General features: G+C 41.1%; 1 protein-coding gene across 1 annotated transcript in view; it reads right to left on the bottom strand.

Annotated features, from left to right (window-relative positions):
* Window positions 1–27,292, bottom strand: part of RAPGEF3 (Rap guanine nucleotide exchange factor 3) — a 59,333-nt gene that overhangs the window by 5,242 nt on the left and 26,799 nt on the right. Inside the window, exons 6-21 of the mRNA XM_015817649.1 lie at window positions 22,735–22,819; window positions 20,646–20,706; window positions 20,105–20,181; window positions 18,517–18,663; window positions 17,467–17,582; window positions 16,007–16,095; window positions 14,039–14,117; window positions 12,600–12,750; window positions 10,519–10,601; window positions 10,117–10,156; window positions 8,847–8,928; window positions 8,334–8,480; window positions 5,766–5,863; window positions 4,157–4,282; window positions 3,090–3,271; window positions 2,415–2,505 (exon numbers count right to left, since the gene is read on the bottom strand). Coding sequence (XP_015673135.1) covers window positions 2,415–2,505; window positions 3,090–3,271; window positions 4,157–4,282; window positions 5,766–5,863; window positions 8,334–8,480; window positions 8,847–8,928; window positions 10,117–10,156; window positions 10,519–10,601; window positions 12,600–12,750; window positions 14,039–14,117; window positions 16,007–16,095; window positions 17,467–17,582; window positions 18,517–18,663; window positions 20,105–20,181; window positions 20,646–20,706; window positions 22,735–22,819 — 1,654 coding nt within the window. The remainder of the gene's footprint in view (window positions 1–2,414; window positions 2,506–3,089; window positions 3,272–4,156; window positions 4,283–5,765; window positions 5,864–8,333; window positions 8,481–8,846; window positions 8,929–10,116; window positions 10,157–10,518; window positions 10,602–12,599; window positions 12,751–14,038; window positions 14,118–16,006; window positions 16,096–17,466; window positions 17,583–18,516; window positions 18,664–20,104; window positions 20,182–20,645; window positions 20,707–22,734; window positions 22,820–27,292) is intronic.

Below are 27,292 nucleotides of genomic sequence, written 5' to 3' on the forward strand. Positions count from 1 at the left end.
TTCTATCCCTCTGTTAATGCAGCCTAGCACTGTGTTGGCCTTTTTGGCAGCTGCAGCACACTGCTGGCTCATATTTAGGTGATTGTCCACTAGGACTCCAAGGTCCCTCTCACAGTTACTACTATTGAGCAAGGTGCCACCTATGCTGTACTTGTGCATTTGGTTTTTCTTGCCTAAATGTAGAACCTTGCTTTTTTCATCATTGAATTTCATTTTGTTAGATAGTGCCCAGTGTTCAAGTCTGTCCAGATCCTTCTGTATCTTAAGCTTGTCTTCTGGAGTGTTGGCTATTCCTGCCAGCTTGGTGTCGTCTGCAAATTTGATGAGTTCCCCATCTATCCCTTCGTCCAAATCGTTGATGAAGATGTTGAAGAGCACTGGGCCCAGAACAGAGCCTTGGGGCACCCCACTACACACTTCCCTCCATGTAGATGCGGTTCCATTGAGGACCACTCGCTGAGTATGGCTGGTCAGCCAGCTACGGATCCATCTGGTGGTGATGCTGTCTACCCCACATTTTTCTATCTTCTTGACCCCACATTTTTCTATCTTGGTATTGGGTATTTTCTATCTTGGTATTTCCTGGTATTGGGAGCTAGGATGAATAATCTTCCTATGAATGTGTATGAATGTGAGCCAGGTCACTGTTAATGATGTTTGCTTTTACATTTGAATCATTTTTTTTGTCTAGTTCAGAGAGGGCTGTAAACCATCCAGACTTACAATGTAAATTAGGCAGCCATATAAATTCCCAATGTTTCAGTGTTCGCACATGTCCAACGTTCTACTCTGCAAATTATTTTTTAAATGAAAATCTCAACTTGTTTTTGCAATTTCCTCTGCTTAACACCATTTTATATGCAATTATTCACTCTTCTGTGTCAACTTTGCCACAAGCAGATATCAAAGAGATATCTTTCCCATATAAATACTGTTCCACACAACTTCTGAATCAAGAATAACAGAGGACACAGTGCTCCAAGAGTTACTTCCATATGGAGATGGTGGATTTCTTCCACAACCCAGTTCAGAGTCATCTGCTTTCCAAATCCCCCCAAAATGCTCATTTCGACCCATTTTGAGCCAAATTTATTTCAGCTTGGGACAGATAAGTCATACAGTTGCAACAGTTTAATCCCTTCATAGTATTTGACATCCCATCTCTCTCCTGACCACAAATGGACATATTACAGGATTTGGTACGTCACTGCTTAAAAACTTTTAGTAATACCTGATTTATCCATTGTTTTATTACATTCAACTTGCATTGATTCACTGCATCAAATATGCAACTCTAATACGCAGATGTTTTCCTGTTCTGGAATTCTATGGCTCATCACCCTCTTCCCAGTTTCTAAGAATCTAACTTCTCGTGAAAAGAATTGTCTGAGAGAAGGGCAGCAAATAAATAATAAATAAATGTCAATGGGGAAAAGCCAAGATTCTCCTTTCTGGGCATTCCATGTGTATTTGAGATCCTGGAAAACATGGTCTTTCATTAATTGCTTTAATTTTGCTACTATCCTTTACTTCTTACACAGTAACTGATTGTTAAGGCCTGTTAATGAATCTCTCCTCCCAGAAGATAATGTTTTTCAGGCCTGCCTCTTCGATCCCAAACTCATTATTATGGCTACACATACACAGTGCACATGTCCTTGATCAGTATACTCCATCAGTCTGGGAACTAAGCACAGCTTCAAGAGGGACACACATGGAGCAAGTGAGAGAGGAAGAAGACACCCACCTAACCAGCCAGTTCAGCTGAATCAACCTTAGCAATCAATGGAGAGATTGCTCCAAAAGAAAGACTAGGGGGGACATGACAGCAGTATTCCAGTATTTGAGAGGCTGCCACAGGGAGGAAGGGGTTAATTTATTTTCCAAAGCCCAGAAGGCAAGACAAGAAACATGGATGGAAACTAATCAAGGAGAGAAGCAACCTGGAATTAAGGAGAAACTTCCCAACAGTGAGGACAATTAATCAGTGGAACAGCTTGCCTTCTGACGTTGTGGGTGCTTCATCACTCAAGGATTTTAAGAAGAGATTGGACAGCCACTTGTCTGAAATAATATAGGGACTCCTGCTTGAGTAGGGGGCTGGACTAGAATACCTCCAAGGTCCCATCCAGCTCTATTCTGATTAGATAGATGTTGTAGTCAGATCATCCTCATATCCCATAAACACACACAATCAGGCTGTGATTACTATTTTGCATTCCTTCATTTCCTTAACCAGGACCCCATAAAAATGATAACAGGTCTGGGAAGAGTCTTTCAAAGTGGCAAATGTGAAATTGGCAGATACAACAAACTGCTCTCCTGAACACAGTTTATGTTAATGTAGGTAAATAGTTTCAGACCAAGCATATCGATTCAACTGTTTCCCCCTTCTTTGGAGAGTAGAAACGTACCTCCCAAGTCCTAGAAAGGCGGCTGATAGCAGAGTGGCTCAGGCCAAACATCACAGCAAAGAAGGAATTCAGGTTCCTTTGGTCTTTTAGGCTGAAACCAAAAATACAGAAACACCATTCAGCCAAGGAGGGAAATCCCAAACAAAATTGATTATAAATTGCAAGAGTTTCCAAAGGGAAAAACAGCAGAGGCTCCATTCATAGAGCATCAAGTTCTCTCCCATGGAAAGAATTATTTTTTTTTTCATTTTCAGAGGTCTCCAAAAAGTCAATCAGGATCTACAAGGTGAGGTTTCGATGCTTGAAGGGAGAGAGTCATCCTAATGGTTAATAACAGCAATAGCACAAGGCAGGGAGAGACAACCTGCTTTTTATGGATGACATCTCATTCAATCCCTTCCTTGCCTTTGGTCAGGTTGGCTGGTTTCCTGAATTACATGGTTTTAAATTAGAAAGTTCAATGAAGAAACCAAAAATGGAATTTTCTCTGAAAGGAATATAAACTATTCTCTGGGGAGAACACATTTACCAGCTGATACTAAAAGGTATCTTATTGCTTAATCATTTTTGTCTTGACTGATAGACCTCAAGGAGTTCATAAAAAGGCATTAGATCCTGTAAGCATACAGTCTACCCACTTCTGACTCAATATTTTCGTAATTAGTAGATTCTTACTGCGCAGCCAGCTTGATGAATTTGCGGAGCAGCTGGGCTCTTTTGATAACATCAGGACAAAGGCAGAGCTCAGTGGTGATCCAGAACTGCAGCTCATTGAAACGACGCAGGAAACGCTCCACGTTGACTGTGGTTGCACTGGGAAATTTCTGTGACCCAACCACGTAGTAAATCAACTCCACCTTAAAAAGAAAAAGAAAAAAAAGCACAACAGTCAGGAAATTTCTCCCAAGCTCCAGTCCTAAGACACAAGGCCTTGCCTTAATTTCTCTTTCAAATGACCATGCTAATGGCTAGATCTCTGCTTGCAATAGTTAACAAAGCAACAGTCAGAAATCTCAGCTCATTACCAACAATGATGGGTGAATAACTCATGGCAAGATTGGGAGCATTAATCCTTGTAAGCAAATGGAATGGAATGGAATTTATTGGAATGGAATAGAATTGGGATAGAATTGGGATAGAATTGGGATAGAATTGGGATGGGATGGGATGGGATGGAATAGAATAGAATAGAATAGAATAGAATAGAATGGAATAGATATTGGAATGGAACATTGGAATGGAACACTGGAGTGGACTGGAGTGGAGTGGAATGGAGCGGGGTTGGACAGAAGGAATGGAATGAAACACAACAGAACAGCATAAGGAAAACAGGATAAGAATAGAATTTGGAATGGAACAGAATGGAATGAAATGGAACAGAATAGAATATTGGAATGGAATGGAATAAGAGTGGAGTGGAGTGGAGTGGAATGGAATGGAATGGAATGGAATAGAATAGAATAGAATAGAATAGAATAGAATAGAATAGAATAGAATCTCTTAAGAGATTCTTTGATTGGGCTGTTAAAGAATCTCTAAGACCACCCCCACCCAACACTGACAGGGCAAGACACCAGAATATAAACTGACAGCAAACAGCACTCCTTACTAGCAATGATGACATTACCTAGTTTGGATAATGAAGAGTCTGCAAGAAAACATGCAAGCTCAGAGAACACCAAGGACCCCTCATTTCAACCTTGAGCTACAAATATTATCCTTTATTAATAGAACTTCCTTACCTGATGGAGGCTTTTGAAGAGGTTCCAGTCATGTTCAGTGATCTGATTAGCCAGGTCCTTTGAACTAATGAAATCCAAACTTTCCCAGGAACCAATTCTGGGACCAAGCTGTTCAGGGTGAGGCGCCTTGGCAAGCAAAAGGAGAAAGGCATGCCATTTTTGCTATGTACAGACAGACGGTGCATACTGGGTCCTAGAATGGAACCTCAGGAAACGTTTGAACTCTAAGCCCAAGTCACACTAAAAGTGAAGATGTATGAATCCTACCACACCCATTGCACACAACTGTACTACAGCCTTAACTACCCCTTTTAGGAACTTTGGGTGTTTGTTTGGCATTTAGGAAGGAGGGCTGAACATCTTCAGTTATAGATAATTCTAACCTTCTGTCACAAATCTGTAACTCCAACACCATATGCAGAAAATCCCGAATCATTATACAGCCTCAGTTTGGAAATATCTTTTATCAGTATCTTGCTTCAAAGTGAAAGGGATGCAGATAAAGGTCTGTGGGTTTTTTCCCCCCAATAGTTAATTCAAAGTCTGATTTGGGATACTCCCTCCATGATCTTGGTATAGATTGCCTCTTCTCCAATTTCATGCAACTCATGCAACTCAGGGACGGAATGAGACAACTCGCCACAACAAACTCGCCACGGCCGACTCGCTGAGGGACAACTCACCACAGGAAAATTCCCTGCAGGACAATTCAACACTTCAATTTAATTATTTAAAATAAGTACAAAATTATTGTAATTTTTGCCATTCACATTTCATTTTGTCCCTCCTTTCGCATCCTTTCTTTCATGGTTCTGTTTCACCATTTCTTTGATATTAGTGTAACTCTTGTCTTGCAGTGAGTTGACCATGGCATGTTGGCCACAGGGAGTTGGCTGTGGTGAGTTGGCCCTGGTGAGTTGTTGTAGACTCCTCAGGGACATTATTATTATTAATAATAATAATAATAATAATAATAATAATAATAATAATAATAATAATAATAATAATAATAATAATAATAATAATAATAATAATAATAATAATAATAAAAATAAAAAAGTTGGAAGGGACCTTGGAGGTCATCTAGTACAACCCCCTGCTTAGGCAGGAAACCCTATACCATTTTGGACAAATAGCTGTCCAGTCTCTTCTTAAAAACTTCCAGTGTTGGAGCATTCATTGCTTCTGGAGGCAGGTTGTTCCATTGGTTAATTGTTCTAACTGTCAGGAAATTTCTCCTTAGTTCTAGGTTGCTTCTCTCCTTGATTAGTTTCCATCCGTTGCTTCTTGTCCTGCCTTCAGGCACTTTGGAGAATAGCTTGACTCCCTCTTCTTTGTGGCAGCCCCTGAGTTATTGGAACACTGCTATTATGTCCCCCCTCGTCCTTCTCTTCATTAAACTAGACATACTTCATCGCTTCAATTCAGCGTAACATTTCTACTGGGGAAAAAAGCCACTTCCTATGGTTATAAAGTTTCCTCCAGATATTTTCTATATGTCAGAGTTCACATCTTTGATAATTGTGCTAAGAGGGTGGTGGTAATGGTAAACAGGATAGGAAAAAATGTGGGAAATTTCCCCTTGTGTGTATTTACAAGGAATACTCACCAAGTTGTGAAGCTCTTGAACACTGACAGCAAAAAGTCTCTCATTCAACCCCAGGGATGTAAACACACCAAAAGCTTCCATGGGCAATACAACTTTATCTGCCAAAATCCAATTTTAGAAAGCAGGTTGAGAAATACAATTGTTTCTCAACAGGCCACGAGGAGGCAGCATATAACAAAGCATCAATATTGAGTGATTGTTACGTCTCTTTGCCTTCCCTCCCACAAACCATGTTAGAGAACCACAGCTCACTTCACTGGCTCTTACCTAGCTAGTAAATTTAGCTCTAGTTTCTGATTCAAAGAGGCCCATTTCACATTCATGATAATAAATCTTTTTCTCCTCCAGAATCAAGTACTGTAGTAGCTGGCCATACATGACATTAACTGCCATGTGGCTTTGCATTTAAAAAGAAACCTAAGTAGTGGACCCTTTCGTAGGGTCTTCAAGGGCTGCATGTGAGAATGAATGACAGCTGGGATCAACATCTGCATGCACATATAAATGTAGCTCCACATACAACTTTCTTCTCATCCCGACTAAAAGATGCATGAATAACAGGGTTAAATCACATCTTCTCTGTGCATCAAGATAGTTTGATTTGGTCTGCCCTTCCCCTCCTGGGGGAGCAGAATTCCATTTAAATAGAAAAGGAGGAGAAACTTTTCTTTATGGGCTGCTTTTCTCATTGAGGCTTCTTGCTCCACTGCTGGACTAACAGCTGTTTGGCAGACTGTCAGGAGCCAAACTGTGCTGGGGAGGAGAAGGGAGTTATGCCCTTCCCAGCATAAACATGAAAAAGGAAGTGTGAAGACAGGGAAATGAAGGAGGGGTGAGGAGAAACCAGCCTGGGCCCCCAGGGCAGACAACCCTGGAGGTCTTCAAGAGGGGGGCAGTTTGTCCTTATCTGATAGATGTAGATAAATCCACATGTGGCCCTTTTTTTTCCTTGTGTTCTGAAGGAAGCCAGACCATTTGAAGCATGAGAGAATAGTAACAAACAACAGCTGAGCCAACATTCAACATGATAGATGAATGTTATGGATAAACAAGTTACAAACCACACTGTAACAGTGGTAGGTAAACTTACTCTTCCCTTAGCTCATTGTAGGAGGAGATAGGTTATGGTAGAAAAATCAGGATTCTGGGAGCACCTTTTCAGACTAACAAATTTTATTAAAAGCCAGAAGCTTTTAACTCCATTGGATGCATAGCATGATTAAACTGATGCAGGATTTAAATTATCTGAAAATTAGAAGTGTGTCTTGGTGAATCAGATACTCTACAAATGTCAGCCTTGTTCTTCTCCCAATGCTTCAGGTGAGAGACTCCTGCCATTTTTTTTTTATTTAAACAAGTGCCACATGGACATTCATCCATAATATATATTCAAGCATGGCCTTCCTGGTACAATGTTAAAAAATCAGAGAAATGATTTCCTCAGATTATAAAACTTTGCTAGAAATGTGAAATGGAAGTCTCAGAATCATTTGATGGAAACTACCGTAACTAACCTGCATGCTCTTCTTCCCTGCCTCAAACACTTTAGCTTTAAACATGCAGGAATCCTTTCTGCTATGGTTTTGACACTGCTGAAATACATGTATGACTAACACCAATTTGGATATGACCCTCAGTTGCTCCAGGACAGTGTTGCCATAGCGGAGCCACTTATCACTGCATAAGGCAGGAACATCCATCTCCCAAAATTGCTACCCCTGATATGATTTATGTGCCATTAAGTCATTGTCAACTCTTACTGCCCAGATACAGTACATACATATTTCTCCATGATGAACTGTCCCCAGACTTGTCTTTCAAGTCTTCCACTGGTGCGCTCATTGTCATTGCTATCCCTACCCATTATCCCAAAGATGCTCTTTCACGAGGCAACTGGACTTTCTTGTTTTTCTTTGAAGACGTTTCCCTACTCATCCAAGAAACTCCTTCAGCTCTGACTGGATGGTGGAGCTGAAGAAGCTTCTTGGATGAGAAGTGAAACATCTTCAAAGAAAAACAAGAAAGTCCAGTTGCCTCGTGAAAAAGCATCTTTGGGATAACTATAACCTGGATGACTGAGAATCTCCATAGACATCCCTACCCATTATTTAAAAACTCCAATAATGTCTCTGGAGCCAAAGTGAGGGAGATCATTCCACTGAGGACTTGATAATACTATGGTGGAAACCATCAGCAGCTCCTGCTGACTAGACCATCTGCTGCCACTACTCTTTGCCTCAAGATAGACTAAGCGGAGGGGCAACAGGGAAGGGAAATTTCCTTCAGCTGTCTTATGCTACTGATACATTCTTGAAGATGTTAATTTCCAATGACAGACCTGCATGGACCAAGCACATTTAAAGGACTTTCAGATAGCCAACAGCTGTAAATTGTTACTTTTTTTTTTGTATCCTTGGAAAAGGGGTTTTGCCAGATGGGTTGTGTGTAGCACTGGGATGAAGGAACTCCTATTTACATGACTGGCATCTCCACGAAACTCCTGCAAAACTAGCATAGCTTCATTATCTTCCCAAGGAAACAGCAGCTAAAAGGTTACAGTGGGCTCACCTCCTGCTGAATTAACTTTGACTAGGATCCAGTCTTTGTTCCAGTCTTGACAGTCTACTAATGATGCAAGGACTTCCTGAACTGAGGCATTCACCTGTAACAGTCTGGTAAGGCAGGAATAGTTGGGCCTGTATATGTCATATGAAACTAGAGAGGAAGATGAAAAGGAAAGAGAGTTAGCACAGAAGCTATTCCTTAGATATAAAATATATCATAACCCATCAAGCGAATCAAAACCTTGCCATCATCTCATGGAGCCAAGCTCTCATATCTTGGCACAGTAATAATTGTTCTGATCAGTGCTTTTTTTCTTAAAAAAAAAAAAAAGGTGCCAGAACTCACACAAGTCATACAACCCGCCTTGCCTACCCTACAAGGTTCCATCCCAAAAAGGTGCCGGAACTCCATTCTGGGCGTTCTGTGAGAAAAAAAAAGCCCTGGTTCTGATTACACAATGGAAAATCAATGTCAAAGCAGACTAGTTTGAACCATAAGCAGGGAAATCATGATGACCTTTGTCCTTGATTCGCATGGTGTAACTGTTGTTCAGAAAAGTTTCTTCTTGGATGACAAACCGGTTCACAACATTCCTGACCTGGGAATGAAAAAAGGAGAAGACACAGAAAAAAAAATCTTACCATGCAGGAAATCATAGCACAATACAAGTGGATGCTTATGGCTAATACGCACTAAAATTTAACAGGAAAGGCCTTTCCCCATACCGCACACATCAGTCCCTTAAAGATACTGAATGCAAATGTGGGTGTCCAAAAATACAGGTAGTCCTTGACTTGCAACCACAACTGAGCTGAACATTCCTGTTGCTAAGCCATCATAACTTCAGTCACTAAACGAACTGTTATAAGTCAAGGACTACCTGTACTCCTTTCTTTCTCTCCCAATCTTTCTCTATCTAGATGTGCGAAGAAAATTCAGGTTTTTCCTAGAAATGTTTTCAAGACATAGGCTAGCAAATACATGCATTCTGTTTGATGAAAATAATAGAAATTAGAGCGATAGCCCATAAACCAGGATTTACAATGGCTGGGAGTAAAGTTCTTATTCTCTCTCTCTCTTTTCTTTAATTAGCAAGATAAAATATGCTTTGAAAATTTAGCATACACATCCCTATACCGGGATTAAGCAATGTAATTCAGCTTACAGAATTTAGCTTTTCATCAGAAACCCTTGGGAAGATGTTGGGACAGAAAATGTTGAGTTGCCTCTGCATCAGTGGTGGGATTCAGCCAGTTTGCACCACTTCGGCAGAACCAGTAGCTAATTTTCTTGTTGCCCAGGCCCAGAATGGACTTCCGGAAGCGGCATCCACACAGAGAACCAGTTGTTCACATCTTTGAATCCCACCACTGCTCTGCATGTCTCATTTTCTCTAGAAAAGAAAATGAGATGAATCTATCCTGGTTCCCTTTTCCTGTAGCGCTCTATGATAAGGTGTGAAGATGAAGGGAGAGGAAGGAAGGAAGACCCTGTATAACAGAAGCTTTTAAAGGAAAAAGTTGCCACAATGAAAAGATGGGTTTTGTGCCATAAAATGAAAGAGAAAGCATGACCACATGTAGCAGGTCCAAATGTCTCCTGAGCTATTTCCCTTCTTGAATTCTGCTTTTACTTACACACACACACACACACACACACACACACAAAAAGTCAGTGAAAATAATTAAGCAAAATTAAGCATGTCTACTTGGGAAAGACACCTGCAACTGCTGAAAAAGGATCAGAAAATAATTGAAGAACCTCTTGCTAGAAGCCAGGAATTTACCTGTAGCTTTGGGGATGCACAGTTGCTGCCATTTTCTATCCTATTCAAAGAGGAGAAAAGTCCATGTCAGATCACAACAGTTACTTAGACTGCCAGAGGCTTTGTTTTTGAGAAAACACAGCAGCAGTATTAAAACTGCAAGGATCCAAGTAGCCCAATAAACCACTCTTTCAACTGTTCTACAGTTCTTGGTTACAATTCTTTATTTCTAAGTATATATCAACACGTCTAGGTTGTTATGCAAACATTTGGCTGCAATTGTTTAACTTGACATCTGCCCGTACCTGTGTTCAGACGTCCCAGAAAATTGGGCTTTTTGCCATGATTGTCCTACTTATGACCAGGCTCTTTTCTGACAACACAAAAACAATTAGACAGTTTGAAATGATACAGTAGACTCACACTCTATTTCTCCGGCGATCCTGGATTTGTTCCCGAACCAGGGGCCCCAGACGAGCATCTTGAGTTGCGTATTCTGACATAGTCTGCAACATATTGGCCAAGACCAGTTAGCAGAAGCAACAAGACAGATTTCCAAGTCCACAATAATGGGAGAAAAATGCTAGTCAATCAACATGACTTGCATAAAAATAAATACACATGGGACCCATTAGTTTGTTTTATCTATAAAACTGTGGTGGCCATGGCAGTAAAATTAAGAGAGAGAATGGGTACTTTAAGCTTCCAATAATCTCAGTTGCAAAGATTGCTGGGGAAGATTGCTGAGGTTTTTCATGATTATGTGTGCTATGTGAATTCAAATTAGAACAGAGCTGGAAGGAACCTTGGAGATTTTCTAGTCCAACCCCCTGCTCAAGCAGGAGACCCTATATCATTTCAGACAGGTGGCTGTCCAATCTCTTCTTAAAAGCCTTCAGTGATGAAGCACCCACAACTTCTGAAGGCAAGCCATTCCAGTGGTTAATTGTTCTCACTGTTAGGAAAGTTCTCCTTAATTCCAGGTTACTTCTCTCCTTGATTAGTTTCCATCCATTGTTTCTTGTCCTGCCCTCTGGTGCTTTGGAAAATAAGTTGACCCCCTCTTCTTTGTGGTAGCCTCTCAAATATTGGAATACTACTATCATGTCATTCCTAGCCCTTCTTTTCACTAGACTGGCTATAGCCAGTTCCTGCAGCCGTTCTTCATATGTTTTAGTCGCCAGGCTTGGTGGGTGTGGGTTTTCCCACCCAACACCCAGAGCTGCTGGGAGAAGGGCAGCATGTAATAACTGTAGGGTTTTTTAATATAAATTGATAAAATCTAGACACATAACACACCAGATTTACCTGTGGTTTTAAAAAAGAAAGTGGGGGCAATTAATGGGGCAATACCAGGGATAGTAGGAGACAAAGAATTGGAGAAGATCACACAGTTAAGAGGTTATGGCATAAACCAGCTGTGGTAATCCCAATGGTTATCGGCATATTGAGTGCCTTACTAAAAAAAATCTTGGATGGCGTTTAGAAAATCTGCATATTGACAAAATTTCCAATTGTCAATTACAAAAGGCCACACTGCTTGGATCCAAGCATTACATTACCTGGGAAGAACTTGATAGGTGGATAAAAATGCCAAATTCAGTCTAAACATGTGGCTGACTGCAACCAACCATCATCATCATCATCATCATATCCCAAAACAACTGGAGCACCACTTGAACACCACCACCATTGACAATTGCCAAAGGTAGCCTTACTTGGAACTGACTACATTCTGTGACAATATCTTTAACACCATCAAACTTCCTACATCTGCCTCTCTCAGGTCCTTGGGAAAGACTCGATAGGTGGACAAACATGCCAAATTCAATCTAAACATCTGGCTGTCTATGCAATAAACCATAATAATACTATCAACCACTATCACCATCATCACATATGAGGGAAAAGGGAAAACTCAGAGGGAAAACAAAGTTGCATATTTCACAGGTATCCAGGCAAAAAATGCCTCCTGAGCCACACCAACTTATTTACTTTTCACATTTTTTGAACCTCCCATCTCCCTCAATTTTTATGTCTCTTTTTCTAGAACAATTGATATCCAGCTCTATTGCCCCGTCTGTTTCTCCCTAAAGCAGCGGTTCTCAACCTATGGGTCGCGACCCCATTTGGGGTCGATCGACCATTTCACGGGGGTCGCCAAGCAAGGCTGTCCGCCATTTTTTTCCCCTTTTCCGGCGGGTGCCTTACCTCCCTTGGGCTGGGCCAGCTGGTGGTCGGCCTGCTCCGTCTCTGCCGCTTGCCAGCTATGCCTCGGCCGGTGCAGGGGGCGGAACCATGCATGTGCGGCGCTCCCAGGCAGGGAAAGTCCTTGACTTACGACCGGTTGGGTAGTCCTCAACTTACGACCGGTTTAGTCCTCGACTTATGACCGGTTTAGTCCTCGACTTACGACCGGTTGGGGGGTCGCGGCATTAAAAAGGTTGAGAACCACTGCCCTAAAGACAATTTTGTGCCCTGGGTCCTCACCAATCTCCCCTTACCTGCAAAAAGGCCACAGCACAGGCCTCTGCTTGCAGCAGCCGTCCATACAGAGACACCCACTGGTTGACCAACCACAGGATCTTCTGCCTTTTCCCCAGGATATAAGCAGCTTTGTCCTGCTCCGAGCCCTCCGAAGGTTCCGAATGGAAGGTGAATGTAAGTCAAGGAAGCGCAGGCCCAGGATGATGAAACAGACCCCATACAGCTGTGACCCCCATCCTTTTGGACACCAGGGACCAGTTCTGTGGAGAGAGGTTTTTCCACAGACCGGAGAGGGCATGGTTTTGCATGTTGCCTGCATCGTACGGATGAGGATTCACTTGTTTGTGCGACCCAGTTTCTGGCATGCCACAGCCCAGTGCCGGTCCACGGACAGGGGTTGGAGACCCCTGACATACATGTTCTAAGGGTGGGAGTTTTGTTTTTGGGTGAGGCTTAGCTTCTCTTGGCAGTAGTATCTGAGAGTAGCAGGTTTCAAAAAGAATATGTAGCTGGCATTTTAACTCATCTATAATGTCCGGTGTGATATGAGGTTAAAAACACAGAGGGGTATTGTATAGCCTGCCATCAAATGTTGTTGGCTATATTCTAAATGTGGCAGTAGCCAGATGCAGGCAAGTGTCAACAGTGGGCCTCTGAGTTGCTGGGCTCCATCCTAAGCTGACCAGCCCCTCCATGGACTCTAGACAAGGCTTCTCCATCTACTGCCTCCACATGGAAAACTGAGGGTTGCAGTTCAGCACACCTGGGAGATGATGCATTGGAGAAGGTTGATAATAGACAGCTTGACTGAGACTTCATCTTAAAGTTGTTGTGTGTCCTCACCCCCACTCCTCATCCGAATGCAAAATTCTGCAACCTACAGTTATATGGATCTCATAACTATCAATGGTTACAGCATGGAAAAGTTAGAGAAAGGAGACTTAAAGGAAAAAAAACATATTGGAAGTCGATATATATCTGTGTGTCTATACAGGTATGTATGATTTTCCTGTTACTGTATATCAAACTTGATTGGGATTCAGAAACACAGTATAAAAGGGAACTGATATGATGTTGCTGGGGAGAATTTAAAAACAAAAAAAGAGCAAACCCCATTCCTATATTTTGCTATAACATGCCTGTGTGGCTTCTAGAATTCCAATAGAGAGAGAACAATGGGGATTGTAATTTAATACATCTGGGGGGCATTTAGTTGAGGAACATTTCCCTAGCATAAAGTTAAGATTTTAACAGACTTTGGGCCAAATCTGGCCCTCCAGAAGTGCTGTCTCTTCCCTCCATTGCACTGCAACAATCTAGAACAAAGAATGATGCACGGAGGGAATTATAACGCTCTTGGCTAAAACAACCCAGTGCAGTCTCCCTCCAAAGAAAGCCTTTTGCTGACTAGGCTTCTCCATCTATGAGCCAAGGCAGAGGCAACCAAGAAGGATATTGTTGGAGCAGAGTTCGGCACAGCTGTGGAGTCGGCATGAACACACTGTACGTCAGGAGAAAATCTCCCAGAAATGTATCTGCAAAGAAGAGAGAAGCCATTGTGAAATATGACTTTCGGGCTAGATGCTGCTCTAATTTACTGCCTACTAACATAGAAGATTTGCATTTGCTCTCCTCTGCTTTGACACTCCATACATATTCCAATATAAGAATAACCACAGACCACTAGACCAAAGGGATGAACAAGTAGCAAGCTCCCTTCTATTAAAATAAAGTCCAAAGATTCCTGTTTAAAAACCATCTACGTGATTAGGGCTGGGGGTCCTTCCAGGCAAGGTATGAATCGTAAACATAGCATAGATAGCATGGTTATTTTCCCATATCTTTTTCATCTTGTTTCTTTCGACAAAGGCCCTTAAGGAAGAAAAAAAATAGCAGAGCTGCACAGTGTCTTTTAATTGGCCAAACTGGAACAGGAATGCTATTCTTGGCCTATGAGTGACTTCCTGGAGAAGGGAAAGGATAGAGATCATATCCGACTACGTCTGGGTTCAGGAAGAAAAGTGGGTGGGGCCAGCTCAACCATTAAAATTATTTAAGTTAAACTTAGCTATACCAAATATTTTATTTTATTTTTGCCCACATTGTCAACATTAAAATAATGCAAAATGGTGAATCAACTGCACAAAATTGATTAGAAGCAGGTACAGGGAGTCCTCGATTTGTGAGCAGTTCACTTAGAGACCATCCAAACTTTCAACAGACACCCCCTCTCACCCCACCCCCCAAAAGAGAGATATTTACAACCCAGTTCCAAAATTCTGATGATCCGGCCACCCCACCTCTGTGGCCACATGAATGCATTTTGGGCACTTGGCAATTGGGCCACATTTACGGTCCTTTGCAATACCTCATGGTCACATGATCACAATTTATATTTTTGCCCCAAACCAGCAATTACTTCCAGTTGGGGCAAAAATGACCCATAGTGTACAATGGGTTTGCTTAATAACTACCAAATTTGCTTAATGACTGCCACAAAAACGTCATAAAATCGAGTCAGTCAAAAAGATGAGGCACTTTACAACTGTCAAGACTGTAATTGCCAGGCTCCATTATGGTTGTAAGTCAAGGACTACCTGTAATATAAACAGGTAAGAGTCTCCAGGAATCTTCCTTTTGTAATACAGTGGAAGTGACCATTCATCACAATATTTGAAGGAGCTTTATGATTTTGTGCATCTGTAGGTTGCACGCATCTGCCTTAGGAAACTTTAATTTGTAATTGTTGTGATTCCTCGCCAGCCTGTGGATCCAGCAACTGAGTCTGAGGAATCAGAGGAGGAGGAGGAGGAGGGGCCTGGAGTCACATCAGAGTCAGAGGAAGGCTTTGAGGAGTTCCAAGACTTACAGTCGGACGAGGAGCCTGGCTCCTCTACTTGCGCTCAGGCTGAGACACAGCTGTGCTGGGAACCTGAATTGGACAGTGATGAAGAACAGTTGGGAAAAATCCAGGATGCAGGAAGGCGCAGGCAAGAGAAGCGAGTAGAACAGAGGAATGCAATGGGGCGGCTCCAAAAGCAAAGGAAAAGGCATTAGGAAGCCACGCCTTGGCTGAATTATAAAAGGGAAGGTGTGAGAGGTGCTGGTTGCTGAAGGCAACCATTTGTGTTGAGGATCAAAGTTTCTGTGAACTGTGTTTGCCTTGGACATTGACTCAGGTCTGTGAGAATAAAAGGGGTTGGTTTTTTCTTGCGGTTTCTGCCTGCTTGTTGGAAGAGGGGTTTCTCCTTGTGAGCATAACAAGGACTCTCGTAGGCTGGGACAGAACAGTAATCATCCCCAGAATACAATTCTCAGTTCTGCTCAAATTAGCTGCCCACAATCCTCAATTTCACACTGCATTGGCTTATAGAACAACAATTGTTCTGGAGGTTTTCCTTTATGCAAACTATTTTATACTCACCGACAGGGTCAGAAAGCGTAGAGTCTGAACGCATGGTTTCCAATAGGTAATCAAGTATTTTTTCAGGGGTCCCAGCCATTACTGAATATCTGAAGGAAAGAACAAAATAATGGTATCCAAAGTAGCAATTACATCATGGAAACCAATATCAAGAGACCTAGCTAACATCTACCAAACAACTGCAACTCATCAAGTTTGGAAGCCACATTTAAGAACCCACAGTTTGGTTGCATATGCCGCCATGATGGTTTTCCTCACATTAGCCCCATATGATTACCGTAATCATCTACACCAGCCTATAAGCAGTAAATAAGCAGTAAGTCGCCTTGTGGCGAGATGGGCAGCAAACAAACATAATAAATAAATAAGTACAGGTAGTCCTTGACTTACAACCATTCGTTTAGTGACTGTTCGAAATTATAAAGGCACCGAAAAAAGTGACTTATGACCATTTTTCACACTTACAACCGTTGCAGCATCGCCATGATCATGTGATCAAAATTCAGATGCTTGGCAACGGGTTCATATTTATGCAGGTTTAGCATTTCAGGGTCATGTGATCCCATTTCTGACAAGCAAAGTCAAGGGAGGAAGCCAGAGTCACTTTACAACCATGTTACTAGCAACCGTGTTACTTAACAACTGAAGTGATTCACTTAACAACTGTGGCAAGAAAGGTCTTAAAATGGGGCAAAACTCACTTAACAACTGTCTCACTTAGCAACAAAGATTTTGGGCCCAATTGTGGTCGTAAGTTGAGAACTACCTGCACAGATCCCAACCTTGTATACATCTAAAGCGGGGCACACATAAATGAAATCAGCATGTAGTTTACAACAAGGCAACTTGCATCTTACTGAAACAAAGAGATTGAAGCACCACATTCACAAGGAATTAGTGACTTCCCCGTAAAATATATGGGGCAGGGGAGAAAAGACTGTCTGCAAGGGATGATTCCCTATTCCAATGATGGTGAACCTTTTAGAGACTGAGTGCCCAAACTGCAACCCAAAACCCACTTATGCATCGTCAAGTGCCGGGTGGGTGTGGCCCATTGGGTGGATGTGGCCCATTGGGTGGGTGTGGCCAATTGGGTGGGCATGGCTGCAGAGGCAACGGCAGACTGGGTGGGACTAAAAAGTTCAATCAATCAATTCCAACTTTGCAAGAACTTTTTTTTTCCCGCAAGAAGTTGAAATTGACTGATTGAACCTTTTTTTTTTTTTGCACACGGTGGTGGAGGTCTAAAGCGAAAAGGTTTTATAAAACCCAGCTGAATGCCTAGGACTGGAGCGACGAAGCGCGTGCCCACAGAGAGGGCTCTGAGTGCCACCTCTGGCACCCGTGCCATAGGTTTGCCACCACTGCCCTATTCTATCAAAGGAAAAAGGGGAGGGGGGAAATGAGGAGGCAAATGTAGAGGAGGGAGCAGGGAAATGAAGGGGGGCAGATTGCTGTACCTACTGCTCCCAGGAGTCCCAGCAAGGTGACTGGAATTAGTGCCTTGTGAATTCTTCTCTAAAACAAGCACCACTTTCCCGTGTTCCTTTAGCCGTAACGTGTTAGCTTCGACATCCTAGGAAGAAAAGCAAATGATTATGGGCTGGCTTACATCATCATATACTAGCCAAAAAAAGAAAAGAAATAATTCCATTTCTAAATTCTTTATTAGATTTGACACCCCTATGCTAATCCTGGGAAGCCCCACTACTTTGTCACAATGCTGGCATAAGGCACAACATCCAGATAGATTAATTTAAAATATCAAAGCAGGGAAGCATATTTTTAATCACACTCTTAGCATTTTTCTTTGCATGAAATCTGCAATATGCAGTCAAGTACCACAAGGAAGCTGGTTAACTAGTGTGATCAAGACTGGCAACTGTTGGAAGTTAGCAGGAAAAAAAATCTACAATACCTATTCATCCTCCATTTAGGACTCTGCATCACTGCTCTAATATTCCAATTGATTCTTATTAACATATATCAGAGGTAGCAGAAGCAGTGGCATAATAGAGGTTGTGTACAATTTGCATTAGACCAATACCAAGAGAGGCAATAATGCAGACAATTGTGCAATGTGTGATTTTCCAGTTCTTGATTACAGTAGTTTGGGTCATTAAACATGGGGATTTGCATTCACCATCATTCTGAAAAGCCACATATTGCCACTCTAGCTAGGAATAAACAAGTTAAAAATAGCATAAATTAAGGGCAGGGAAGTTGAAGTCAAGAGAAAGGTAACTGGGTTCTGGAAAAGATACAACCATGAGGAACAATTTGGAAACCCAAATAATGGAAGACAGACAAGGGTCTAAGCACTTCAAGGCTTACATTTGAAGTAGACTAGGAACTTTATTTATATAACTGCCTCTCCATCCTTCGGTGTTCTCAACTTCCTTGTGCAAGAGATAAGCTTCCTTCTACCAATCAAAGTATATTTAATGTTGCAAGTCTGTCGCCCAAACACAACAGCTTCAGTCTCCAGCATGATGTATTTCCATGCCTACCTTGAGAATCCGGTTGAAATCCCTTTTGTCCACTCGCAAGAAGTGGCAACTGTCCTCACGAAGGATGATGGTGGCAGCACGGGGGGCATCGTTCACGAGTGCCAGCTGGCCAAAGTCATCACCTTCATGTAGGGTGCACACTAAGCCCTGCAAAACGAGTGAGAGGACCAATTATTTTATTCACAAAGTCTCGATACCACCTTGGCAAACATGAGTTGTCCTACTGAGATCAGTTAACTACTAAAACCACACGTTTGTTCTTCTGTACCTTATTTCTAACTTAACCAGCAGGAAACCAGATTAAACACAGCCTAGGAAGAAAGGTTTTAAGGACAACTGTTGTAAGGAGAGAAGGTTAAGTACACACACCTATATTAATTTTGCCTTGCAAAGGCACAACCCCAGAATGTCTTACATGATGTGGTAAACTTTTTATTCAGCAACATGGTGTTCCACCCTACTTTAACCTCTTAGATATATTTATTTTCTATTATATGGCTGCTGTACACCGTGACACCATTTTATGATAAGTAATATAAACACACATAGGAAGTGAGCACACCAGACAAAAGGCCATACCGCTTCCCCACCTTACCTTTGTGCCCTACTCCTTTTCTCTATGTATAGACACAGACGCTTGTATGTAAACATAAGGGAATGGGAAGCTGACTTGCAGTGGGCAAATTCATTCACGTGGACATATTTTAGCACTAAAATTGTCCAGGGAGGGAAGGGAAATTTTGGAACACAGAATTTTATTGACATTTACATTCTTTCAGGGATTTATGAATTAGGAAGGGGGTGAGGTGGTACCTAGTAGAATTATAGATGTTTAAATTAGCCTCACCTATATGGGAACCTTACAGAAAGGTAAATTTTGACTCCAGACTTTCCCCAGTCAACATGAATATTGTTGATAATTTGGGGAGTTGGAACCCAGACAGCTGGAAAATGCCTGGGTTATTGAAAGGTGAGTTATTATGTAACAAGGAAAAGTGGGAACATGACAAAGGAAAAATTGGTAACTGCATAAACGTTTGAGATAAATCTAAACATTAATTAGTTGCAAGTACAAGCAACTCTAATATCTAAAGCAGTGGTTCTCAACCTTTTTAATGCCACGACCCCAACCGGTCGTAAGTCAAGGACTAAACCGGTCGTAAGTCGAGGACTAAACTGGTCGTAAGTCGAGGACTTTCCCTGCCCGGGAGCGCCGCACATGCGTGGTTCCGCCCCCTGCTCCGGCCGAGGCGTAGCTGGCAAGCGGCAGAGACGGAGTAGGCCGACCACCAGCTGGCCCAGCCCAAGGGAGGTAAGGCACCCGCCGGAAAAGGGGGGAAAAAATGGCGGACAAAAAAAATGGCAGACAAAAAAAATGGCGGACAGCCTTGCTTGGCGACCCCCATGAAATGGTCGATCGATCCCAAATGGGGTCCCAACCCACAGGTTGAGAACCACTGATCTAAAGCATAAATCCAAGGACTAGAAACATTGAAAGAAATAAAAGTTCTGGTATCTAAATGCCTAGAATTCTTGGTCTTATTCTGAAACCAGCCTTTTGATTCCTAAAGAGATTAAAAGTTCACACCTTATCATGTGTAACAACATTGATTGATCCCTTCCAAATGATGTACCAGGACGTGCCCTTGTCCCCTTGGCTGAACACTGTGGAGGGGGGAGGGGAAAAAAAGACTTAAGTTACAGGAAAATTTCAGCTGAGGCAATTACAGTGCAGTTACAAATGAACATTTTTAGAAATAAATTAACAGAAGAAAAAATGGAGACCTTGAGCTGGAGTTATGAAGAAAAGAGCTAACTAGGAACCGTTTAAAAGGAATACACCGACTTTAAAGAGAGAAAAATGAACAGTACCACTGACAGCTTTCCTCCCTGATTTCACAAAACAGAGGATTGTTGAATGCCATCGTTGTTCTTTTTTACAATGGTTGGCGTAAATTGTGATACTGCAAGTGGCAGGTATAAAAATGCATATCATTTCCAAGATGCCAACTCACAATGGCCACACCTGTCAGCCTATGGCTGCATAAAGTAGCAATATGGGATACAGGAGGGACACTGTTAGAGACAAAAAGAGTGTTGCCAAAGTGACAAAAAAAAATGTGACTCACACACAGTTCCAGCCTTGGCATGGGACTCAAAAAGCAGTACAGCAGCCAACTCTCTCCTCACCTGCAAGGGAGAAACAGATAGTGAGTAGGCCCCATAACACGTTTCACTGAGCTATCACACGTTTCAAAAGCAACAGTTGGTAAATGAAGTCAGCATGTGGCATAAGACAGCATTTAAGCTAAGTCCTTACATTTCTAAACTCAATCCATACTGAGCAAACGTATTGAGGCCAACTGAAGATTTACAAAATAGGTGCCAGCTTTTATTTCCAAGCCTTCTTCGGGGGAAAAAGGAAGGAAGGAAGGAAGGAAGGAAGGAAGGAAGGAAGGAAGGAAGGAAGGAAGGAAGGAAGGAAGGAAGGAAGGAAAAACAGGTGTATAAATGGAGTATAACTCATATCTGTATCAAGGATCAACCTTAGATGGAATGTTGGGCACTGGAAGAGGTGCAAATTCAACGGAAGTTGAATTAGTTCACAACACAAAATTCCCCAAAGCTCACTGGGAAAGAGAAATATGCAAGTAATTGTTGGTCCCTGATTTTAAAAATATAACATTTGGCTGTAAAATACTGTTGGCATCCACAGATCCCTTAGGAAAGGAAAGCAGAAAAGGGATTCATGGCAACAAAGCACCAATTACTGTAGGTGCCTGGTTCTAGATTTCCCATAGTTTTGCAATGTGTCAGTTGTGCCAGTTACATCCTGTTTGTTTGGATCTCTGGACTGCTGCACCTCTGAATTAGGCCATAGTTCCTTCCTGTCTTGTCATCCACAAACATCTACAATATGAAGCACTTCACCCGAGAAATCTCAACGCAATCAACCAAGGGTTTGTTTTCTTAAGTCAACATGTAAATTACACAGTGTACTTTGGCAACCTGAATGGGGAAATGGCAAACAAGCAAATAGGAAAATGCAGTAGTGCCAGTACTTAACATGATTTCATTTTTTTCCATTAAGTCTAATCAGTAGACATTCAGGGCATATGGACAGGACAGTGAAATACTGCAGGATAGTAAAGCTGAACAGGAACACTGCCCACCCAACCCTATTCTAGGGAGTATGTTTTATGCATAGCCCAAAAATTTAAGGAGAGTGTCAAGGAAAGTAGAAATGAATCCAGTTCTAACTTCTGGATTGGATGCATTTGGAGTGACTGAAAGTTGATTACACAGATACATAGACAGACTGGGAAATTCATGTAAAAAGGTATATTTGGGGGAAGAGTGCCAGAAAAATATGTTGTCCTATCTGTTTTGTTACTAAAAACTTCATTTATAAGTAGACACATTCGTGTTTATTACTTACATTTGCAGTAGAAGTAGGAGAGTAGCTGCCATTTTGTTTTCCTATGCACCTCACAGGATTGTTGTTTTGGGGAAGATAGGAGGAGGAAGGAGCGTTACGTATGTTTACCTCCTTGAATTACTTATAGACGTACAGGAGGTCCTTGACTTACGACCTCACTTGAATCCAGAATTTTGCTCATAAGTTGTTGCAGTTGTAAGTCTGCTCACCACGTGACTGGATTCAATATTATGGTTTACAATCATTTTTATGATCTTCAGGATCTTGCTTACAGTTGTTAAGCAAATCACATGGTTGCATGGACACAATTTGAGCCAGCTGTCAAGTGCCCAAAATATGACTGCATGACCGCAGGGTGGCACGGCAGTCATAAGTTTGAGGACAGGCCACAAATTTTCAAGACCTCGTAACTTCTAATGGTTGGTAAGTGACCTGTCATAAATCAAGGACTACCTGCAATAATAATAGGATTTAAACCATCTAATAATAAAAATAAATTAAAAACTAGAAAGCTGCAGACTTGTGCGATTTCATGGCATTCTGGGAAAAAAAATGTGGGCGCTGCAATAGAACGGTGTGATGGCTGGATTATAAAGAGAAATAAAACTGGCATCCAATCAAGTTGACAGAGAAGCAGCAAAAGAGCAATCCTTTCCTCTTTCAACCATATGAAGGACAAGATGATAAAAGTAAACTGATTCCTTTCTATTTGTTATTCACAGCATATTTGTAAGAAATTAAAGTTAGGCCAGATGAGACAGAATCTGTTAGTCGCTTACCGAACTGGAGAGATGGGCTACAGCTTTGACATGCAGTAACTCCTCAAAGATCAGTGCAAGTTCCTCATCTGTGCGCTGGTTAGGACTGGAGGAGAAAGACCAAAATGAAGCACAAGATATCCCAAATTCTCCCATCAACTGACATTATATTGCTGATCTCAGATCTATGCATACGAAAACATCTTAAGCCCATAAGATTGCATTCACAGCTGTGTGTAATCCTTCCCTCTCCTCAGGAAGGACAAAGATCTGTTCAAAATATACATGCTTCATTTTTGACAGCCCCTTTTAGCCTTCTCAGTCATTCCTGGCTTCCACACAAATATTAGGTCCATTACCCAGATCCGGGTGTCGAGGACCATAAATTCCTTGTTAAAACAGCAAGACGTGATTCTTATACTCTATATTGTACTAAGGCACAGAAAGAGCTTCCAAAGTTTGTCCATTAGACTCTTTTAAAGGAATAGAAAATTAGATCTTCTTGGGGTCCAGCAGCTTCTTAGTTTCTGGCATGGTTGCATGAAATTGTTGCTTCTTGTGATATTTTTTGCCAATTTAAATATATGTACAAAAATACATANAGGCCCCCCACTCCTAACCCAGGCTGCAGCTGGTCCAAGCTCTTCCAGTTTATCAGTAGACTTTGCTGCAGTAACCAAGGCATGTATGACAGGGAGCAGGGCCCCCGGTCCAGGAAAGGGTATAACTGGCACACAAGATTAATTTGTCCAAAGGTCCCCACCTACTTCTCAAGCAAAAATTACAAGTCCAGGAGAACTCACAAATTGTGAACCACCTGTGTGTGGGGAAGTCTACTTCACTGAGACTCAGAAATGACACCTCACCAGTTCAAGGAGGGTGAAAAACCCAAAGCCATTCCATCTTGCTAGAGTTGAATTCTCCCTCCTCCCTCCCCCCCCCAATATTGTCACAGCCTCCAAGCACTGAAACAACATATGAACAGCTGGAATGTAAATATACATTCGAGTATCACCAGCAAAATGCACTCTATGCCACTGAATAACCACATCCAAGAGTTTCATTCAAATATTAAAAAGGAGCAGTGAGAAACTTGAACTCTGAAACCACAAATACAGGAGGGGACTAGGGTTACATCTCTCCACCATCATGACCAATACTGACTGGAACAGTACCCAAGGAAGGGGAACCACCTCAAAGTATTTCCAGAAGGACATCATAGTCAATGGTATCAAAGCCATCAAGAATTAAAAGGAGGGCCAAGACAGATCTACCACTCCCATCATGGGCTTCCAGAAGTCATCAGTCAGTGTGGCCAATGCCATCTCAGTACCATAACCCAGCCTGAACCCTAATTGAAGAGTCCAGATAATTCACTTAATCCTGGGTCTGCCAGTCTTTCTTGAAAAGGGAAGGTTGCAGCATTCACAAGAGCTATCAAAATTATTGGGTCCAAGGATGGCCTCTTAAGAAGGTGCAAACTACTGTCTCCCTCAAAGCAGGTGGAACACCCCCTCCAGAAAAGAGGCATTAATCAAGGCTTGGGTTCAGAAGATGGGTCCAGTACCACACATAAGAAATACATGGCATGAAATAGAAAAAGCTACTAATAGGACCAAATTAAAACCCTTCTGTTGGGTTTTCTGGCAATGCCAATGAACTCTTTCAAAATCAATAAAGAAAAAAACACAGTTATCATACGCAGTGTGAGATTTCTACAAATGGAACTGTCTTTTCCCAGGCCTAGGAAAAACCAATTTCAGATTCAAAAAGAACCTGAGTTGCTTTCTGAGACAGCAGCAACACTACCAGCTTTGTTACAGCGGTACAATGAAAGGAAGGCTGTGGAAAGGACTTCCAGTGGAGGCATAGCGATCTAAATATGTCTCCGGGAGACTAGAGAAGATTACCACAAAAAACGTTGAAGTACCAATGACTAGACTAGTTTTTCCGAATCTCTTCAGATAAGATGAGGATGGGAGATCACTCACATGTGCTTTGGATAGCTGTTCGTGAGGAGACTGCAGGACAGGGGTCTCCCATGAGTCTAAGTGCCAGGATACAAAGGCATCAATCATCAAGCTCACAACCACAGCAGAGCCTTTTAAAAGACACTGAGCTTGCTAACCTCACTTCTAATAAGTTTCAGAGATTGCCTACTTAATTATCTTAAGGCTATTAGACATCTTTTGAATGACCAGATTGAAAAAACACACCATGAGTTTATCTTCATTTCTGAACAAAAGAAAAATTAACCATAGGTTTAAGAACCTAAAAGAATATGAGATAAAGAGCAAAAAGCTAAGTAAGATTTTGAGCCAAGAAAGTTATAAACAATTTAAGAATCCAAAAAAATTCAGAATACCAAAACTTTTACTATAAAATTTTAGAACTAACTATATAAAATAAACAGTTTTTCATGGGAACCAGAATTATTTTGTCTATTGTTAAGTCATAATAGATTTAGAGACCTTGTGAATTGAATTAAATTGAATGCTAGACAGGACTAAAAATTCCAGGCAAAAGGGGGGGGAACCCTTGCGTTTGGTTTTGATTAGGATTGGGATTTACAAAATAAAACACTAATAACATTTGAAATATTAAAGAAGATTGAAGAATGACTCAGAAATTAGTAGCCACAATATAAATAATATCGGTAATGTCTGCTTCAATGGATAAACTAGGTTTAAAGGCTGTAAATGAAGGAATGCCAGATGTGAAAATAACCTTGCTTGATGTACTGTAACAACAGTGGAATCTAAAATATTGGATAAAAGTGCAGATTGCAAGATAGAGAAAGTATTTAAAGTGGACAGAAAAGTGACAGGACAAGAGAATGACACAGATAGGGACTCTTTACTGGATATACTGTACAAAAGAAGCTGGATGAAGTTTTAAAAATTAAAAATCCAAATGATAAACCAAGACAATGATCTGAATAATGTCTTTTTATTGGATTTACCAAAGAGGATTTTTAAAGCCTCAAAGAAGCCCTTGCAAAGGGACAAAGAAGAACTGAAGAGAGATAAAATCCCACAACAATATTTGAAAACACTAAAGATTATGATTTTCAGAAATAAAAGGAAGCAATATGAATCAAGGTTAAAAAAAGACATTTTGTAAAATTCTGGCAGCCCTTTACAGATTTTTTTGCTGACATCAGGGCTGAAAAGTTGATGTCTTGTGGATTTGCTTATAGATAAGCAATGGCTTATGGGAAGAAGAGATATCTGTCTGTAACCTTACACGGAGTGAAGAGCTTCCAAATTTGTTTATACTTGTGAAGAAGATTGGATGTCAAGTCTTTATATATATATATATATATATATTTCTAATAACACTAAAACTAAAACAGTGACTCCTGGGTGTGATCATCTTTCCAAAAACAAACTGTGAACACCAGGAGTATATCAAACTATACAAAGTTTAATAACATAAAACATAAAACAAAACTACACCAAGCTTTCGTCGGACTCCTTCCGACTTCGTCAGGGTTACGTGCNATGGACTACATCTGCGTAGCTTCAGGAAAATTGGTACATCATGTGTTGTTGGATCACACTCAGTGATACTTTGTTATTTGTTTGCTTTACAAAAATATAGCTAACATCTCCCTAGCTAGAGAAAACAAAGAGTAGAAACCAAACAGACCAATTTCTCCAAGGAGGGAAGAAAGAAGGCATAAAAAGTCCATGTTCACTGCATTGGATAGGTTTGGGTTTCCTTTGGAATTCACAAAATGGATTAAGACAGTATATGAATTCCTTATACCTAAAGGTTAATGACATGTTTTCTCCTACTTTTCCACTATTCAGGACAAACCAGATAAAAATGCCCATTTTCACCCACGCTTTTTAATATCTGTGTGGGAACCCTTTCGACGTGGGATGTTAACATAGAGAGATATACATAGTAGTACATAACACTTGAGCATGAATTGGTTTTATTTGCAGACAACGGTCTTTTATTTTTTAACATCATGTTACTATGCCAGTGTTTGTGAAACAAAAATAAAAAAATTGTCACCGTTTATGGTTATAAAAGACATATATTCCTTTTTGTTGTATTTTTTTCACTTTTTTGTTACAGCCCTTTTTATGTTTTTTTTTATCTTTGACAATGTATGCATCACTGTCACTATTGTTCTTTTTTTTCTTATTAATTTAAAACACAATAAGGTAGTCCCCATCTTACAACAGTTGTTTAGTGATAGCTCAAAGTTACAATGGCACTGAAAAAAGTGACTTATGACCGTTTTTCACACTTACAACCATCATGGCAACTGACTCACATTTATGACGGTTGCAGTGTCCCAGGGTCACGTGATCACTTTTTGCAACCTTATGACAAGCAAAGTCAATGGGGAAGCCAGATTCATTTAACAATCGTGTGACTAACATTAACAACTGCAGTGATTCACTTAACAACTGTGGCAAAACAAAGGTTGTAAAATGGGGCAAATTTTTCACTTAACAACTGTCTCACTTAGAAGCAGAAATTTGGGGCTCACTTGTGGTCGTACATTGAGGACTGCCTCTAAAAATGTTATTCATTTATTTGTTTATTTGTTTGTTTGTTT

Source organism: Protobothrops mucrosquamatus, unplaced genomic scaffold (assembly GCF_001527695.2).
Source record: "Protobothrops mucrosquamatus isolate PMUCROS unplaced genomic scaffold, P.Mucros_1.0 scaffold616, whole genome shotgun sequence".
NCBI lineage: Eukaryota > Metazoa > Chordata > Lepidosauria > Squamata > Viperidae > Protobothrops > Protobothrops mucrosquamatus.